The sequence below is a fragment of the Glandiceps talaboti genome, chromosome 15 (genome assembly GCF_964340395.1).
Source record: "Glandiceps talaboti chromosome 15, keGlaTala1.1, whole genome shotgun sequence".
Lineage (NCBI taxonomy): Eukaryota > Metazoa > Hemichordata > Enteropneusta > Spengelidae > Glandiceps > Glandiceps talaboti.
The window spans coordinates 16,793,753-16,812,871 of record NC_135563.1 but is presented as its reverse complement, the minus strand read 5'-3'; the positions used below and the strand labels follow the sequence as shown (position 1 = coordinate 16,812,871).

Genomic DNA, 19,119 nt, shown 5'->3' with positions numbered 1-19,119 from the left:
GAACTAATTAAAAGAAATCAGTTTGCGAAGTTAGGAAATGACGCGATTGACGAAGGCGACAATTGGCGACTTGGAATCGTGACATATTTACACGTGACCAATACATGACTGGACTTGTATTTGATAGTTGTGAAAACGTCTTGGCGCTATATGTTTTTGTAGTTGATGCAGTATTGTCCACTGTTATTTGATTTTACAATATTTGTAAATATTCAGTTGTGTAAATCACCAATTTTTACATGAATGAATTTTAACTGGCAGTGAATGAGTTCGACAAGTGAGAAACGTTACATTTTAATATAATGATCATGTACACCACCTGATAATAGCTAGCTGTGTACAAGAGACCGATCGTGACAATTGTTTGGGTTGATCGACAGGAGAAACACAAGATCGGCCTAGCGAAAGTTCCACGTCAGATAATAACCAGACAAATGTGGGCGATTTCAATACCGACAATAGCAGGTTTAGACGTAGGACCCCACCCCATACACTTCGTGTATGGTCTATAGTTTAGATATATGCAAAAGTTCGCGTAGTCGAATTATCTGGCAAGAAGGTTTTAATTGCTACTTCAGCGTTGTGATCGAATATTTAAAGGATAATAAAATCTATATCCCACATCCATCATCACAAAATTATACCCGGCATTGACTAGAATCACCGGTCAGTCTTTAGCGGCTATACGGGCTCATTAAATGATAAAAATATCGTCAATCATCATTTTCGAAGCATTTATTCAAAAAACAAATAACTCCGATATTGGTCCCTTTGAAGTGAAACATATCTAAGTAAACAAACAAATGCATGTAAACAAACTAGACATAAACAATAACCCTAAGCAAGGATAAATTGCGATATAAGTACGTATTAAAATACCATGGATAACTCCTATATCCAGTTGTCGCCATTTTTTTTCAGCTCGTTTTTAGGCTCTCAAAGGTCACCAAGTTTTACACGTGACGTCATGATCTGATAGTATGTTATCAACGCGGGATCAAGGCGTGCAAAAGTCACGTGATATGCATTTTCTTATTGGAATCAAAAGTTGACATTCACAATTTTGCAGTAAAAAACAATGACTGTTTACACCTTTTGTTGATATATTTTTAAACATAAACAAATTCATCTGAACCCCCGGTTCGTGACTTTAAATATCGAGTCTCTATGTCACCAATGTACATAAGAAAAATGTCCGACACTACAAAGTCAACAACAAAAAAACGTGTTGGGGGGGGGGGGGATAAAGAGTTTCTTAAAATTAATATGAATTTGGTATATCGTCGCCAATTGAACAATTTTATGCTGACAACGATTGCTTTGAAATAAGGCACACACAGACAGCTTTTTGTAAGAACAGCATCGTTGACAAAACCTGACGCAACCTAGAGTAAAATTTTCGGTTCATTGAATATTTGTGTTAGGTTTTAGACCTCATCTTCAAATTCCAAGGTGAAGTTTAAAAATCCAAGGTGAAGGAGTCGTTAGCATTTAAATTAGAAGTAACTTGCTCGCCGCTGCTGTTCCGATAGTTTCCTGTAACAGTTATGGGGCAAAATGATAGGGAGGTTCAAAGGTCACATCAGCTCAGATATTTATTCAATCACCCACTTGACAGCTAAGTGATATTTGGTCATTTGGACACTGTATGGCGCTGCATATACTCATGACAACAAAAATTATCCGGACCACTCAAGTTATGTAGAATCTCGGACTACTAATAAAATGGTCTGAGGTAGAATGACTTTGACTACAAGGGACAATGTGCAATTTTGTGAGCATGAAAAGCTTTCGAGAGCAACAGGCAAAACGAAAACATTTTACATATTGATCCAACCACTGACAAGTTTTACTTGTCTGTTATCCAACGCATATGCGTAGACGAGTCGTGAAGGCCCAGACTAGACAAGAAAGATTGCATGTAATGAAGGCAATGTGCACATTTACAGGCTGAGTTATTGCGATATTAATTTGTTTTGTTCACACTTCAAAAAAATAATACAAACATTTACATTGAACGCTAGTAATTGATAGCAAAACTCAAATTCATAAACTAATGCATGTGAAGAGATGTCTGGTGAAAATTTCTAAAGTTTATATAAAGAAAGTAAATCAGCCAATATACAATTCATGATAAACTAGCAACTGTTTTTTTATGATATGAAAAGTATGTAAAATATTGGATTGGAGTATAAGTCTTAGAATTATAAGAAGTCGTTAATTACTATAATAAGAATTGCTTGATCCAAAATCGATAGTGAAGGTAAGTTGACTTGGATACAGAGAGATGATGGAATGCCATGGAACGTCAATAAAAAAGACCTCATTGTGTCAATTTTTTGAGTTAGCACGTGGTTGTTCACACTTCCATCTTCATTCGTGTACAACTATATCATATACAGTCAGTACTAATGTGGAAGTTGTGGGAAACCTAAGTCACGTCACAAAGGGGAAGCTGGCGATGCCGGTATAATCGATAAAGTTCACTGGTCGAGATTCATGATCGAACACGTCTACGACTGGAATTGATACCACTAGTCCACTTCAGACCAAGGTCATTTTTCAGGGAAAGTTTCAAGTATATGTCGCTGTTAAACCTCAAGGCTCAACGGGAACAGGAAATACCTGTTGTCTGTAACCTCGAAGATAAGATGCAGGTTTTTATTTCGATCACTGACTGGAAGCCACAATTTTTTTTCTGTCGGTCCCAGTTTAAGCGTTGTCACGAATATAGACCGCGCTGAGCGAAATGCAAAGAACTGCATTCGAAGAATACTTTCTTTGTTGCGTGGCCATTGTCACAAGCGTGCAGATTTTATAAAATACCAATCTCAAGATTTGGTCTATAATGGACTTAGCGGAATTTGCATATCATTTTTATACATATACCGGTTAAAAACAATACTGGTGCACAGTTGTTTTTAGAGATATATGAAAGTGTTTTAGTTTTACAATAGAAAGAAATACAGCGACGGCGATTGCTATGTAACGATAATACAGTATTATCGTATTCTAAAGAAATTTCGCCTTTTCTGCCAGTCACTCTATTTTCCTACGCCACTTTGAGTCCGATCACTTTCATTGATTTTAGAAGCTCCAGCCGCAAGATGGTTGGAAGCACCGTCGATATTAGAACTATAATTAACCTTGAGATTTGAAAGTGTATGGATATATTTACTGTATTATTCTTGAGACTTCAAGGCCAGCGTTAATTTGTTAGGATACTTGGGTAGCCAAGAGAGACTTGACTATCTGACTTGATGTCGCTAGCCAGAACTGTAAACCTGTATGTTGCGTCAAATAGCCAAGTCTCTGTACTACCTACTACAATACTAACTTTAACTTAATTTGGACAAAAAATGCGTCCCAGAAAAAAAACTATGAAAGCAACAATATGCATGCCTGTACCTTGTTTGGATACTTTGTGTAGTGAAGAAGCGAATAATGGATATTGTTAGAATTGCAACGTATAGCTACTACCATAGAAGTAGTTATATTGTACAATGTACTACAGTCATCACCAAGACTTGATACCAGCTTTACAGTTACAGAGTAGACATCTAGATCTGTTGAAATAGACGGTAGTTTTTCTTTATGTATACATTCCGATGTCTACCACACAAAGTGTCATCGGTAAACTAGAAAATGCGATGGTATGGCATACCTTGCATTTATGAGGTAAAACACAAAGTTGCGCCAACTCTCTGCATTCATTTTTTTACTGCTAGATAGAGTTAAGTAAACTTCGACTTTCGGTATAAATCAGTATCTCAAACAAGATATACATATAACCTCTGAGATGTAACGATCGAAGCAAATGCACTGCTTAGTATCATGTCAGTGTATATATTGAAAGTACTAAAACTATCCAATACAGTGCTGAGTTTATCTAAAAGACCAGATACCCAATAAATCCGCTTTAGTTTCGCTATTTATCATTCGACAGATTCGGTAAGATGACAGTAATGGTGGGTGTGAGCAACTCATGTCATCAACGGCGGCATTTTCACGATCGGTATTACGAAATGAGAAGCTTGGATTATTCGAATATAGATGTGAAATAGTCACATTTGTAGCTTTTGTCTACGTCTCTGATCTATGTCACTCGACTAAACTGAACTGTAAGTGAAAGCTAGTATCGTAGACACAGATCAGCGTGGTAGACAGGCTAGTCTGTTTTCAAATCACCATCAACAACAACAACATGCAGCAAAAGCAAATAACCAAACTGGTAAAAAACCCAGCAAATAACCAAAGAACGGGTACTAAACAATGATGATGGAAACCTATTGTATTGTTATGGAAAGCGCACTGAGACGCAGTGTAGTGCGCTCTTTTTATAAGAAATAAATTATTATTATTATTATTATTATTATTATTATTGAATAAATTTGTTTACTCCTGATTTCTCACAACAAACTTTTACCATAGACACTGTCTATGCTTTTACCTATTTAAGCCATCAAGAACAACGTCAATGATACCTCTAAGAATCATTTGAATTTGCATGTTAGATTTTCTGCTTTCGACATGGGGGCTACAATATTGTGAGTAATTAATGTGCAAAACCCGTGTTAGACGGATTATAGTTATTTGATATAGGGAGACATAAGGATTTCCTATTTTTTTAATCTCCAGTTATTATGCTTGGAGCGTAACGACTGTTACTGTCCTTCAATCATTCAACACCTTCAAATGAAAACAATAAGAAAGGTGTGCATTTATACTGTATAGCTTATTTGTATATCGACTACAACAATCGAAAGCTATCCACTGAGTCTCCATGGGTCGTGAAATGATATGACAGTAAAAAAAATTCTTAAAATTTCAGATTCAAGAATTGAGGAATTGAAATTATCAATTTTCAAGCTTATATCTTGCAGTTAGTAACATAAAATATTTTGTGATCTTCCACTGACAGTATGTCGAGGTTTTCAAAATATGACATCGCGTTAGTTTTCAGGAATCACAATAAGGAAGAAATGGAATATAGTCGCATCATCTCACCTTAGGGTGATTTGGGTCATCGTACGCGCACGCAACATGACGTCATTTCAAGTTCAATGTCTTACATTATCTCACAAATATTGGACATTTTCATTAAAATTGACATGGTTCCATAGAATAGTGATGAAGTATGGATTTATAAGTGACATTCATGGATCAAGCCGTACTGCGCTAGGAAAGTGTCAAAATCGGTACAATCGCACAAAGCGTAGGATGCTTTAATCTGTTTATAACGGATCATACTAGTCTTTAAGATGGTCATCACGCTCTCCAACTGGACGTCAACATGAAGACAATATCTCGTCAGTTAGTAATATATGTTACTTGATCAACTTGCAAGGTGTGATAATGATAGCACATTGAACAGCTTTATGACTCAGGTATTAGTTTATGCAAGGAAATGTAATGTCACGGTCATTTCAATGTCTAGTTGAAAATATTGGAATTGAATTTCACCAACGAATACATGTAACCGTAATTCCTATCACAACGTAAGGAAGGGCATTTTTTTCTGTTTTGATGGGAGATAGGCAATCGCTATAACGTCCTCTGTGTACTGTCATTATATCTAAAATTCTCTGTCCTTGTGTAAACAGAAAAAAGCACTGTCACAGGCGCCTACGGTGTTGGTTTTGACGTTGCTACAACACGTTACAGTCACCTGTATTGTACAAAACCGTTTGACATCCACCTGCCAATTTTCCTAGCAGGACCCATTGTTTTCCTTTAATTACCCATATCTAATTTTCAAAGGTACACTTGTTTGGTCCGGTAAAGACCACCGCGTCTTTTGTTGACTATTTCCACTCTCGAGGGCTATTTTCACACACCTGAGAAATGCCACTAGAGCTCTAACACTACACACCTCAATAATTAGCCACAATGTGTTAAGATAATAGAGAGATGACTGAGTAAACTGAGGAGAACAGAGACACTACCCTCCGGCGCCAGATCGAGAAGACGTCCTTTCAGGATTAGAATAGGGGTCTTTTTGTCGTGATGTAGTACTCTAGCGTGACGCGAACAATTGTACAATGTTTTCTTTCTAACTGTCATAACTTCATATGAATCACGCAAGTGCACGGCAAACACGGTATAATGAATGTATTAGTTTATTCCATGGAAGTATACTTTCATGTTTAATCATACCTGTCAGAGGAACCAATATACAACCTAATAATAACGCTGAATATATGCGATCATTTTATATGCGATCATTATTCTTCTCAATGCTCGGAGGTAAGTCCTACATGCTATGCTAAATGCTTGAACGCAAAGTCTGCAAACGTCACCTATAACGGTTACTTCTTTACGGCGTTTTATAGGTGTTCTCCGATCATTGCGTTCCGAGAAGAGTGTGTGTGGTTTGATGCACGTGTAAGCTAAGAAAGCGTGGTTTACAGTATTGTTCGGCCACATTTTCTTTCTTCATTTTTTTCCACGGTTAGCACTTCGGTCTTTTGAAAAAGCTGCAAAAGATTCACTATCGCCGTAGACGATGTTCTGCCGAAGAATAGTGTGGTAACGCAAGCTAAATAAACAGAGACAGTACAGAGCGGCTTATAGTGGTGAAGAGGACTGGCGCCGTTAGTTGAATAATCGCTAAATAAATGTGGTTTCAACCGAACTGCTAAGACTATTGGCCAACTGAACAGTATCTTATATTGCCATAATCAGTACTAAGAGCATATTCTTAGTTTGAAAAGTATAAAAAGTTAGGTACACACATTAAACCTTGATGAACGAACTATAAGCCTCTTTCATTGTGAATTTAAATTGTCACCCTCCCTATCTGCCGGGGAAATGTTCTCCCATTTCATGCGATAGAAGGCAACTATTTGATTCCGTTAAAATGCAATATGTTCAGTTAAATAACCAGCTTGTCGTGGGTTGAAAAAAATGCAACCTTGCTGACAAAAGTCAAAGCTTTCACGTCCAATAAATAAATTTTTAGCAGGGGTGATAACAGTTTTGTGATCAGCTCTCTCAATTGCGTGTAATCCATCATGATTGAAACCTTTGTTTGCATTTAACAATTCACTAACACGTGTTAAAGGGGGAGGGGTTCCCGTGTATTTGTTGATAAAATATTGTGACTGCTGTCCCAAGCCTCAGGGCCAATCACTGAGCGACGTAAGCCTTCAATGATTGATTAATCAATCGTATGCAAATAGCTGGATTTGTTCAGTTCCGCCTACCTCATGTAGATGGAATGATGAGCAGCTACTAGTTCAGACTGAAGATCGTTGAGTAGTGTAACTTGGATCTATTTGTGTGTGTGTGCAATTAGTGAGTGAAGCGCCGAGAACTGAGCCCACTCTCTCTCTTTCTTTCAGATGTCTGCTATGCAGTATCCTTCCATTCAAACTAGTGGACTCAGCGGACTAAGCATGCCCATATACGCACCCTCCGCACTTCAACCCATGCAAGCGGTCCAGCCAGCACCGCTGCATCATCCAACACCGTTCTTTATCGATAATATACTTGGACATCACAATCATACAACGTTATCGCCAGCAAGACCAACACCAACCATACCAACACCTGGTCTCGCAACATCATACAGAACAGGACTTTATGACCATCACTCGTTGCAGGTCGCTGCTGCACTGGCTCCCACACCTCATCTGACATATACGGGGAGTGCTTTCAGTTCACCGTTGTACTACCCGAGGCCGGACTACTCGCCAAGTTTATTGGATCGACACGAAGCTTTAGGTAATGTACCTCTAAACCACTTGTTGAAGTTGTTGTTTACCCGTTCACTACCAATGGAACGTACAATGTTTACCAGAGCCACTGGTTGTATTGATAAATCAAGACCATTCTTTAACACATTTACGTGATCTTTATGATTTTCACGTGAAACTCACTTGAACATTCTTTGAGTGTGCTTACATCGCTATCCCATTGCTAGGCTATCAGGAGCCCCCTATCGCCGATATGTCCGCAATTGACTTTGTATCGCTCATTGTATATGGCAGTATTGCACAGTTACTCATTTATCATAGTCGAAAGCGACACCGTACGCGTAGTTTCGCAACGGACAGCGACAAATATTAATACAATCGTTCATATTTCCACCATGAATGCGCTATACATGACATCAAATTTCACGAGTTCACACATCTGTTAGACAATCAGGCGACCGTTGTCCGGCGACGGAAAACTAAAGCTACCGGCAGAATTTGAAGCTAGTCAAATGATAGGTTTATGGGTATCTTCACATGTAATAGATCCATGGTCGAAGCAAAAGACGATGCTGCAGTTTTTGGTTGCTGTGGACACGAACTACCGTCCTTATCACAAATCATTGTTCTAATATGCTTTTCTTAGCCCATTAGACTGATAAGCGCATTAAGGTGGCTCCAACGATGGTTGATATGTACCCGACGGAAAAAAACCGACTAACCGCGGTCTTTAAAATGTATGTCAGAGAAATACTCGAAGACAATCTATTTTTAATGTTTGCAACTCAACAGTATATTAGTTTAGAGAAAATTGAAATAAAACGAGTGTTTGGAGAGATAATCACAAGTCGCTTGTTTGCTTCCTGTCTCGGTGCGATATGCCTGCGATTATTCGCTGATGATAGCGGTTTAATTTGTTGATAATAGGGACATTATGGGTAGGCAACAAGTGATAAACACATGGGCTTATCAACGAAATGCACAACAAAAGGAAACGAGCAAAAATAGTAATAGAGGTGGGAAATGACTGATGGTTGTCCAGTTGTTAGGAAGTCCGGCTAACGTTCTTGGGAGTGAAAGCTATATATTTCTTAGCTTTCCCATTACTTCACTAACTTGTGATCGAATCACTTCCTGTTCTATTGTTTGCGTGTTGGTAACATTCACTTTAGCGGAACTCTGTTCACAGATAGATAAGGCAGTTGTCGGGACAATTCCCGGTCATAATAGTGGCGCGTGGTGCATAGATGAATATAGTTTACGCTTGTAGTTACCTAATTAACAACACGCGTTTACATAATTTCAATTCATGACAATATATGTTTGTTTCGTTTCAGTAGCAATATGAAATACACATATATTTTTTTTAAAGTTACACAAACTATTAACTTACCGGCTTCGTGAAACAACGACTCCGTGGCCTCCTAGCGGTAATACAGTAGAGCATTTTCCATCCTAAGAGAGCATCTGTTTTTGTGAGAGCGGAACAATACTAGTATGTATTCTGGATCACACAAATTCTCTTTAATCTGATTCATTTTGACTTTATCGACGGCTAATCATGGAACTTTTCTTAGCGAAAAATAAAATCGACCGAAGGAAGTATGCGTTTTTGGTTATATAAATACACGTAGTCAGATCACTTAGACGGTGCAATAACCTGGTCGAACAGTAGGATTTAAAGCTAGAAATGCAAAGTAATTGCAGACCACACATTTGTACTGCTGGACTCAAAACGTGATTCAACTCCATGCTTACCGATATGACACACTAGGAAAGTATAATAAGAAAAAGTATCCCTCATTCAAACTATGTTCAAACGTTTTCATTGAGAGACAGAGTTCGGTTATGCTTTATAAGTGCTTGTGCTCGATCGTTGATGTATGAATGATTTTACACACAGGCTTTGTAAGACCATGGGCGGTGGAGAGAGAGAGAGGTCTTTTTTAAGACGGATCATTGGCCTGTTGTTTCTATGAGTACATTTGTAACGGAGTATATGGCAGGTATTTTAAAACCTAACATCGTAATGGTTACACGTCTGTATGTTTAGACACTCTCGATCAGTTTACCTTTCAAAACAAAACTTTGCAAAACAATAATGATTCAGCTAGACTACGTTGGCGAGGAACTATGAATGACGACTTAACAATTACTGATCATTCACGCAAACCAGAGCTGCTATTTCTTCCGCCATACTGCGAAATAACGGACGGCGCGTTTCGGACAGTGCCGTAAAAGAGACCGTGGTTTGCGATGATGATACTGGTAGAATATAGACAGATGGGCTCATTACTAAAAGAAAACATTACGCCCATTTACTCAATTTAGGAATATATCAAACAACGGTAGCTTTACCGGCGGTCGACACAATATATGTACGTATGGTTCTGTGTGTGTGTGTGGGGGGGGGGGGGGGTGGGGGGTTAATGATAAAGCTACCACGTTTTATACAGATTCCAGTCATTAGTGCTTCGTTACATTTATACTACTAACCGCGAGAACTGGAAGATGTCGGTTGTTCGAATGTTTTGTTGCGAAGAAACGTCATATAAAATGTAATAATTGAAACCATGCAAGGCGTCGATATTTGTGTTAACTTGAAACAACTACACACGCACCCCTTTACAGGCATAGATAAATGAGTCATCGAAATCTCAAACTTACTCACAGCTCGATCATGATGCACCTATTCGGCTTGATCCCAGCATCCGACTATAGTAGAAACTCACAGAAATCAATGTTGAAATGTACAAACATGACACGGCCATGTCGATATCCTACACACTTCGTATGAAATAAATCATACTTTCTGACCCCGATCACTTCGGAGGAAATCAAAGTGAACTACCGTTAATTAACACACAATAGTTACAATGAAAGCGTTTCGGCGAATTAGTCTGTGACGATTAGGGGGAGTTTCACCCTTTTGACAACCAACAAAAGAACGATTTCACGCCACACCATAATAAACACAAAGCAAGCAATACGAAAAAGCCTGTGCATATCAGGCATGTCAATTAACATCGTCACCGGTTATAGCGCAATGCTGTTGTACGCAATTTAGCTGGTTCTGGACAAGTTCCTGTGTCTTATTGAAAAGGCAGACCTTTATACAATAATCCGGTTAGCGTAATGGACGGCTACAGAGCCAATACCTACTCACCTAGTATTGTTTCTTTTCCTTTTAAGCTGCAGTTCAAACACAGCGACGAGAAGGCAGGCGTCAATTGCTAAAAAGCGCAAATACAACAACGCGACAACTGGGCGTAAAACTGAATGGAATTCGCTGAAAATTCAATATTAAATCTATCATAATTTATTTGAATTCCTCTTGAAAGTTTCCCTTGTCGCGAGTAGGCCATATCTAACACTTTGCATACAAATGAAACCCAATACCACATATTCAACTGTCAAAACCATAGCATCCAGACGAGTAGTATTTTGCAAACAAAAACCAAGCTAACCTGTATAATCTTTACTTAGTAGATTTTTAACAAGTCCCTGTATTCGTTTTCCATTTGATTAGCTCTTCCATACCGACAATATTTGATTAATAATACAAACACTGCGATGTACATTATTTCACTGCCCTCAGCTGTTTCTGAATGTTCTAAATGGAAGCGTTATTTCTTCGGAGGAGTAAAGCGTCTATCGTATACACTCTAGTAACTTGTTGCTCTTCCTTTATCAGAGAGTAAATCAGACACTAACAGAACGACCGTGTGTGGAAATACATAGTTAGCTATCGTTTGATTTAAGAACGCCAAATCCACAATGAAAACACGTATTCTGGAACAGAGGTTACCGCGAGATGGTTTCGAGATGATTTCACCCCTTTTAGAAAGAATGTTCCTGGTTTGCGGTGTACACTAGTAGGCTACTCAGAAAATGTCTTAAACCACACAGTCTAAGGAATGTTATCACACGTGAAATTAATAGGTGCATACGTTGTATTGGATAAGGAGTCCACACGTTAGTGCACAAAGTTTTGAATTCAATTGCTCGGAACAGAATATCGAGTGTACTAGCCCCAAGTGTTTTCCAATGCCAAACATTGTTGAACACTACAGAATGGTAACATGGCAGACGTATAGATTTGTGGAATTCGAAAGTTTTCAAACACAAACTGACTTTGGTTAGAATGAATTGGGACCCTTCTCCATATTTCAAGACAACACTTATAAATAGACACTATTCACAAGAAATTAATCGATTTTGATAAAAAATAACTTTTCTCGAATTAAACTCTTCTCATTGCAAATTGAATTAACGTTACGTTATTCTGGAAGTCCCAGAACTCGAACAAAAATTACATCAATGGAGTTGATCCTCCTGGCCAACATTTGTTGCAATCATATGCCCATATTCACGCTATTATTACTAGACGAATATCAACTACCGGATGTCAATCATAAAATGTGACTACTGAAGGATACAGTGTCAACATGAAGGAAACTAGAGTTCTTCAATATCTTATTTTCGACTTATCTGTTTTCCGCCTGTAGTAACTGGCAAACCTATGATATGGAACCCGTTCCTTCAACGTCCGCTTCATAAACGCAAGGGAGGTCAAGTCCGGTTTTCAAACGACCAAACTGTTGAACTAGAAAAGAAATTTGAAAGTCAAAAATATCTTTCGCCACCTGAGAGGAAGAAACTTGCGAAGTCACTACAGCTTACAGAAAGACAGGTTAGTTTGACTTAAGAACAGTGTGTGTCTGTGTGATAGTTTGGACAAATGGGGTTAGCACATGCACCCCAACATGCACTATAGGACAGGGATAGACAGGGATTTGGGAAGGACTGGGGTTTATTCATTGCTGTAAATATAGTGTGGTTCTTTTTCCATTGTATCAGGCACTTTAATACCAAATTGCTGACACTATATTCATCGGCCATAATTTATACTACTAGACTATTTTCGCTACAATTTTCATCCGTTGATATTGTGTATCTACCTGCAATGATTAAAATATGCATGCTTTCGTCCCACGAAATATCGAGTCATGAATCAGATCCCTCAGTCAAAACCAAGTTTTTTACACGAGAATTCGCATCCTAATTATATATATATATATATATATATATATATATATATATATATATATATATATATATATATATATATATATATATATATATATATATATATATATATATATATATATATATATATATATATATATATATATATATATATATATATATATATATATATATATATATATATATATATATATATATATAACTCGGTGAGTATCAATCTGCTAAGACAGTGCTCTATACCGCAGTGGCAGAGCGCAATAGTTATATATATATTATATGTCTGATGTTAGTATAATTGATAAACCTCAGAGTTGGTCTTTCACACATGTTGTTTTATCCCCGTAGGTCAAAACATGGTTCCAAAACAGGCGAGCAAAATGGCGTCGTCTCAAACAGGTAAGGACTCGCCTGATTGTTTGTTAGTTAGACTACTCCACCAAATCAGTGTCACCATACTGTCCTGTCAGTCAGTCTGTCTGTCTGTCAGTCCGTCTGTCTGTTTGTCTGTCAGACTTATCATGACGTGGCAATATATTGGCAACTACATCACTCAAAGTAGTCGTATTGTTGACATATTTGATATTATTCTGACATTAATTACCCTCAATTATTCCATGAAACATATGTAGATAACCCCAATATTGTGTCATCGTTCGATTATTATCAATGCCAATCACGAATAACATGACAGTTTGCTGGCATTAGGGAACAACTTATGTAACATTGCAGTCTGCTAAAGGAATACCTCCCCAATCTACCTTAGAAATTGGAACGTGTGTTTTAGTCTTCGGAACCCCCTTCACAGTCATACACCCCCATACGACTCGGATCAGTGCATTTTCGAATTACGAAATAATTCGCAATTTATTTAAGTTTGACATTCAGGAATCCGATACCATATGGCATCATAAGGTGCGACAAACAAATATATTTTCCCATGTCAACACAGTGGTGTGACAAAACCAGTGCAGACACACACGAGTGAGGGTTGTCTTTAGCTTTGAACTCAGACTATCTTTGTCACTTTTTCGTTGTTGGTTCGCCTGATTTCGTTTAAAAAACACAGCGAAATTACCCTACCAACATTTTCTCGAATCCGTTGTAGTTTTTCAGCATCCATACATTTTAGTTTTACGATCGAAAAATGATATTCCGAATACATTGCTTTGTTGGGATAAGATTTAGTTCTAGAAATGAGACTGACTCATACACCGTGGCTATGTACATCATGTGGTGTAGAGTACGTCAAAACAGTTCCAACAACACTGTACAGAGTTTGTGTTTGTATGTACGAAGACTACGCTATCTTACTTATCGCACCTGGTGGCGCCAGCTCTGATAAATTATTGATCATAAACGCCGTGTTAAAAGAGCCTCAATTATTTCAAATAGCGAATGCTTTGTCAACTAATAACACATATACTCATAACAACAGCGATGCTTCGTTCTACTTGCCATAGTCTGTATTATGTAGTTTATTGAGTACAACTGCTTTGATTGGAGGAATGTAGACATTTTCAAGTGGCCGTTACATAGACCAAAGTTGTCGGAACCCAAAAAGAGTTATGACGAATCAGTAAACCAGTCACCGTGTCGCCTTTAGTGTCACTAAATTCGCTTTGACGAGTCGACGTTTGGCTTCACGGGTTTGACTCCTGCTATGGTTGCCCCACAGTTCACTAACTTATCGTCTAACTGTTAGCTTATTAATTACTCTTCATTATAGCGAACGTGTCAAAGTTTTGGTTCTCCAATGCAAGCTCTTTTCTTTAAAACTATCGCATTTTCATATTTTTTGCGGTTTTTTATTGCTTATATAAATGTTACATGCACTAACTATGGAGAGCTTGTGTGTAAACACACGTTTATGAGAAAGGTCTCTCAAACATTCCAATTTACGACAACTCGGTAATGTCACACACTTCGAGTTCCAGACTTTAATAACCCTTGTGGAATGATTATGAATTCGAATGTTATTTGCTGTTCAATCTCGTCATAAATTTAATCACGAACCGAAAAAAAAAGTTTGTTGAAAATTAATGACCAATGTAGCCGTGAAGCGAAACATATTCGCTCGATCGGAGCGACTATTTGTGTACTCACAACACAAAAAACTCTCAAATTTTGACGACAGTCATACAAGACAAGTAGATGAAAAAGCTAGCGAAAATTTTGGGAGCTCTTCAAAACGAGTGTCTACTTGAGACGGGCTCACAGTAGCGAGCATGTCAGTTTAGTGGGGCTAACAATCTGACGCGCCTGCCTTCGATTTCATCAAGAAATATTCGGTTCATATTCACAGGATCGTAAAGTGACAACTGTTTTAGTTAAACTCATAGCTGAAATTCTCACATATGCCCATAAAACAGTAATTTACTACCGGAGTAATTTTGTGTGTAAAATATTGAGGAAGCCTTTAAAAGGTTTAAATGAAGTATTTATGAATATTGCCAGGCTTGCGATCCCAAATCACGATGCCGGTAATAAATACCCCAATCGTGTACCGATATGCACTCAGGTAATACTTGAAAAATAGCATATTAAAGTATAGGGAATATCAATTTAACAATAAAGCAGGAACGAGTACTCGACGCAGGTTTGCACACGCATAGCAGTAACTTTTTCGTTTTTCATTTTAAAAAAAGAACCCCTGTTCTTTAGCGATTTGATTTGATTGTTCTATTATTATAAAGTCTGGGTGGCCACTTCAGTGGTTGCATTTGTGATATTCCCTACAATGCGGAATAGTTTAGGGCTTTATCTGTAATATTTACCCACACTGGCTCTTCTTAGGTCTCGAGCAATGTTTTAATGTTTTATTTTACTATCATGGATGTTATTATTATTAACTAATGCGAAATCGAAATTTTCATGATTTACCTATCTTTGTGACGTATGTTGTATTTTCCTCTTGTAAACTTTGTATTTGATATTACATTTAGTGTATACCCACATGCTGTACATACATGTTCGAAATCCCGCGAAAATGTATAATTTTTAGGCTCTTCCTGTCAAGAAAACTTACAATCGATCTCCCGCATATTAGATCGCATTAAATTCAAGTTCAACCACCATTTTATACAACAAAGTTGATAAATTCATTAAAGCAACAATAACACATGGAAAACCGATGTTACTTTTCCACGAAATGCAAACAGACCGATTTACAATAGCCTTATGTGTCATGTTTTGTCTTACAATAAAAAAACCCGCAAAATTTGGCGGGTCAAATATGTCAACTAATTGAATGTACTGATAGGTGAAAAATCAATTCAAATTTGAAAATAAGTTACTTTTTACACCTCTTTGCCGAATCAAGGTATTAGAAAAATCACAAATCAATGCAGTAATGTTGTGACGAGATTGTCACTTAAGTTTAGTACTTGTTTAACAGGGTTCATAAAAATCACTGAATATTAATAATTGAAAGGCCTTTTTAATTGTCGGGCAATGACTATCACATTTTCTAGTTTCCGTCAGTCTGCTCCACTAATAATTTATGACAAATAACAGTGATTTATTAATACAATATTCAGGCTACATCTAATTCTGACACACGTTCTGATTTGTTCATGAGGATATGTCGGCCGAATTGATAAACTTTGATTTCTCTGGGTACTGAACATCACACACGCACGTACATATACACATACACACATGTATAGACACATCCTATACACACCTACAAACATACACACTCACAGATACACAATTCAACGTTTGACATCCAAGCAATCTATTCATAAAACTGTCGCAATTCTAATTTGATAAAATGTATTGATTTTTTTTAACCCATCGCATGAAATAATTATATATAAAAAGTACACAAAACCAGCCGATCGTTAACTTTTTCTGAATATTTAGTTTGATATGGTCTTACTAATTTATATATATATATAGTGGCCTTCCGTTGTGTAGTGGCTTTCCGTTGTGTACTGGCTTTCCGTTGTATAAAGTTTCTTTTTACTATTTGACTGTCTTATACCTATCATCGAATAATCCTTTGTATTGGGCTTCTATGATTTTAATATTTTCTTTCTAGCGCAAAAAAAATTTACTTCCAGGTACGAAAACTAAACAGACGTTGTGTTGCACTGTTTTGAATTGATGTAGTGACTGTGTGTCTCACAAATTCAAGTCTTTAAACTCCTTACTGTAATTTTGTAATACATAAAACCCCACTCTCAGTTAAAGTTTAAAAAAAACTACCAAGGGTCATTATACAGAATTTTTGAAAAATGGGTCAAAATTATCTCAGAACTAAGCCATTTTAGAATCCATGACTGCTGCTGTGATAAATAATAATTAATAAGAAACTAATAGTTTGACGATTTCCTTGACAACAATATGACGAACACCCTAACTTCTGTAGTCATTCTGTAGTCAAGTTTTGGACGATTCTTAACTATAGATTCATTTTGTTTTCTGTGCAGGAATTACCAAACGGGAAATCAGATGACGGTAAAGAGCGGGACAGCACGGCCAGCAAAGACTCTACTAACGACAATGTCGTGGACATACGAAGTGATCAAAGTGAAGATTCAAGTGATGACGAAAGAGACTTAATAGACGTCGAATCAAACACGTCTCTTAGCAACAGTGCTCAAATGTCAAGTATCCATGGAAACGGGAGAAAATTGACACATGATTGACACCGTGAAATATAGATTTATAAGAAAGACGAGCAAGATGATCCAGTTGTAAAGGATCGTACTGTACATAGACCCAAAAAACCACGGACCATAAGTGGCGGTCTGAAGGAAACGTTACGACGGACGTCGTAGATTTTAAAATAAACTTGGTTGGTTGGTAGAGCTGGGTCGGATAACTGTTTAGTCTTTTCGCGTTGTCTGCGATGACGACGACTCAGTGATACCCTGAACATACGGACAGTATGGGGGCGTTGCACTACTGCCACACGAGTTTTGAAGAAAAGAACTACGACTCTTACGAGTACATTCCCAGATGTAGTGAAACTACGAATTCGACTAAAATGAAGTACTTAAAATCCACCAACAAGGTTTGGCATCTTCCCCACTCAAAGTGTATATGATTTGTTTACAAAATGTACAAGAAAATCCACACTACAGTAACAAATTGTGACGCAGACGACCTTCACACATTTTGCATTTTTATTCTACGGTGCATATCCCCCACTACTGATGTATTTATTGGGGATTTTTTATGAAGCGAACTCACAGATAGGTCTCACTATTCGAGAGTGGTGGATTTTGTTTTTTTGTACATATTGAATATTTGATAGATGTTTTATTTCAAGTGACCAGAATTTAGAATAGTTTTTTTTTTAAATACTAAAATAATTAATCGTGGATATTCATATTGTGCAATTTTCGTTACACACGCTGTAAAATGATCACAAGGATTGTTTTCAACTATTTCCAATATCAATAAACGAAATACAAATAAACGATATTTTTCTGCATGTCTTATATTCTACATACAAAGCACTGGATGAATGGTTCAAAGATGTAATTATTTAGCGCAAAATAAATACGTCATTGGAAGAAGTGGTGAATTATTTGAAGGTGATATAATTATTTCACGCAAAACAATTATGTCGTCGGAAGAATTGGTGAATAATTTCAAAGTTCTATACATATTTATCGCAAAAGAATTACACCATTGCAAGAATAATTTGGTGACGTAATTAATTAGAGCAAAACAATTGTGTCGTTGGAGGACTTGATAAAGGGAAAACAGTTATGTCACTGAAAACATCGATGGGTACAATATTTGGGCTGAAACTGTATACAGTTTGCTAGTGAAATTCACTGAGTTATCATACTTCATCCAGGTTCTACATGTATTCATAGCAATATGATGGAAATATTGACACATTATCAAGATAACAACAGTACAGACTGGACTGCAGAAAGGGGTGTTAACTTGAAGAGAACGGTCTCCATAATACATGTAAAATCTTCCAAGTGTATTTCTACATCGGTTCGCAAGTTTATTGTAAAGGCCAAGGCTTCAATTACAGGTTCTTGTTTTTACTGGTATCTTATCAGAAGAGTCATAAGTATTACTTAGGGTCATTTTGTTTGTTCCTGGACCAGATTTTAACAACTCTGACTCTGTCAGACAACTGCGTTTTCACACCTCACACCTCAATCCTAATCAGAACTGGACTTTCAAAAAATAGTATCTAGTTCTAACGTTCAATATGTTTATCAGTGCATATTTGCTTCGCTAAGACATGGATGTCACAAATACATCCATGACTAAGATAACATTGTTATTCACACTCTTTTTGACAAACCATCACTTCAATTTTTGGAACCCTGCAAATAGACCGCCGCGTATACCTAGTACACAACAATATCTGAGTTATTGTCTTTTGACTTTACTG

At 37.2% G+C, this 19,119-nt stretch overlaps 1 protein-coding gene and 1 long non-coding RNA gene across 2 annotated transcripts in view; one reads left to right on the top strand and one right to left on the bottom strand.

Annotated features, from left to right (window-relative positions):
* LOC144446642 (uncharacterized) overlaps positions 1 to 11,440 on the bottom strand; it is a 29,700-nt gene extending 18,260 nt beyond the window's left edge. The window contains exons 1-2 of the long non-coding RNA XR_013481968.1: positions 10,864 to 11,440; positions 10,365 to 10,522 (exon numbers count right to left, since the gene is read on the bottom strand). This is a non-coding gene — a long non-coding RNA (uncharacterized LOC144446642). The remainder of the gene's footprint in view (positions 1 to 10,364; positions 10,523 to 10,863) is intronic.
* Positions 7,344 to 18,094, top strand: LOC144446641 (hematopoietically-expressed homeobox protein hhex-like). The gene is made up of 4 exons (XM_078136453.1): positions 7,344 to 7,725; positions 12,206 to 12,390; positions 13,092 to 13,142; positions 17,180 to 18,094. Exons 1-4 carry the CDS (start codon positions 7,344 to 7,346, stop codon positions 17,396 to 17,398), a joined length of 837 nt encoding a protein of 278 aa, XP_077992579.1. The 3' UTR covers positions 17,399 to 18,094.
* The last annotated feature ends 1,025 nt before the right edge of the window (positions 18,095 to 19,119 follow it).

Bases quoted from the DNA above. Each gene is read 5' to 3' on its own strand.
- LOC144446641 (XM_078136453.1), top strand. From the start codon at position 7,344: ATGTCTGCTATGCAGTATCCTTCCATTCAAACTAGTGGACTCAGCGGA. The intron at 7,726-12,205 runs GTAATGTACCTC...TTCCGCCTGTAG, and splicing joins GGATCGACACGAAGCTTTAG to TAACTGGCAAACCTATGATA. The intron at 12,391-13,091 runs GTTAGTTTGACT...TTATCCCCGTAG, and splicing joins TACAGCTTACAGAAAGACAG to GTCAAAACATGGTTCCAAAA.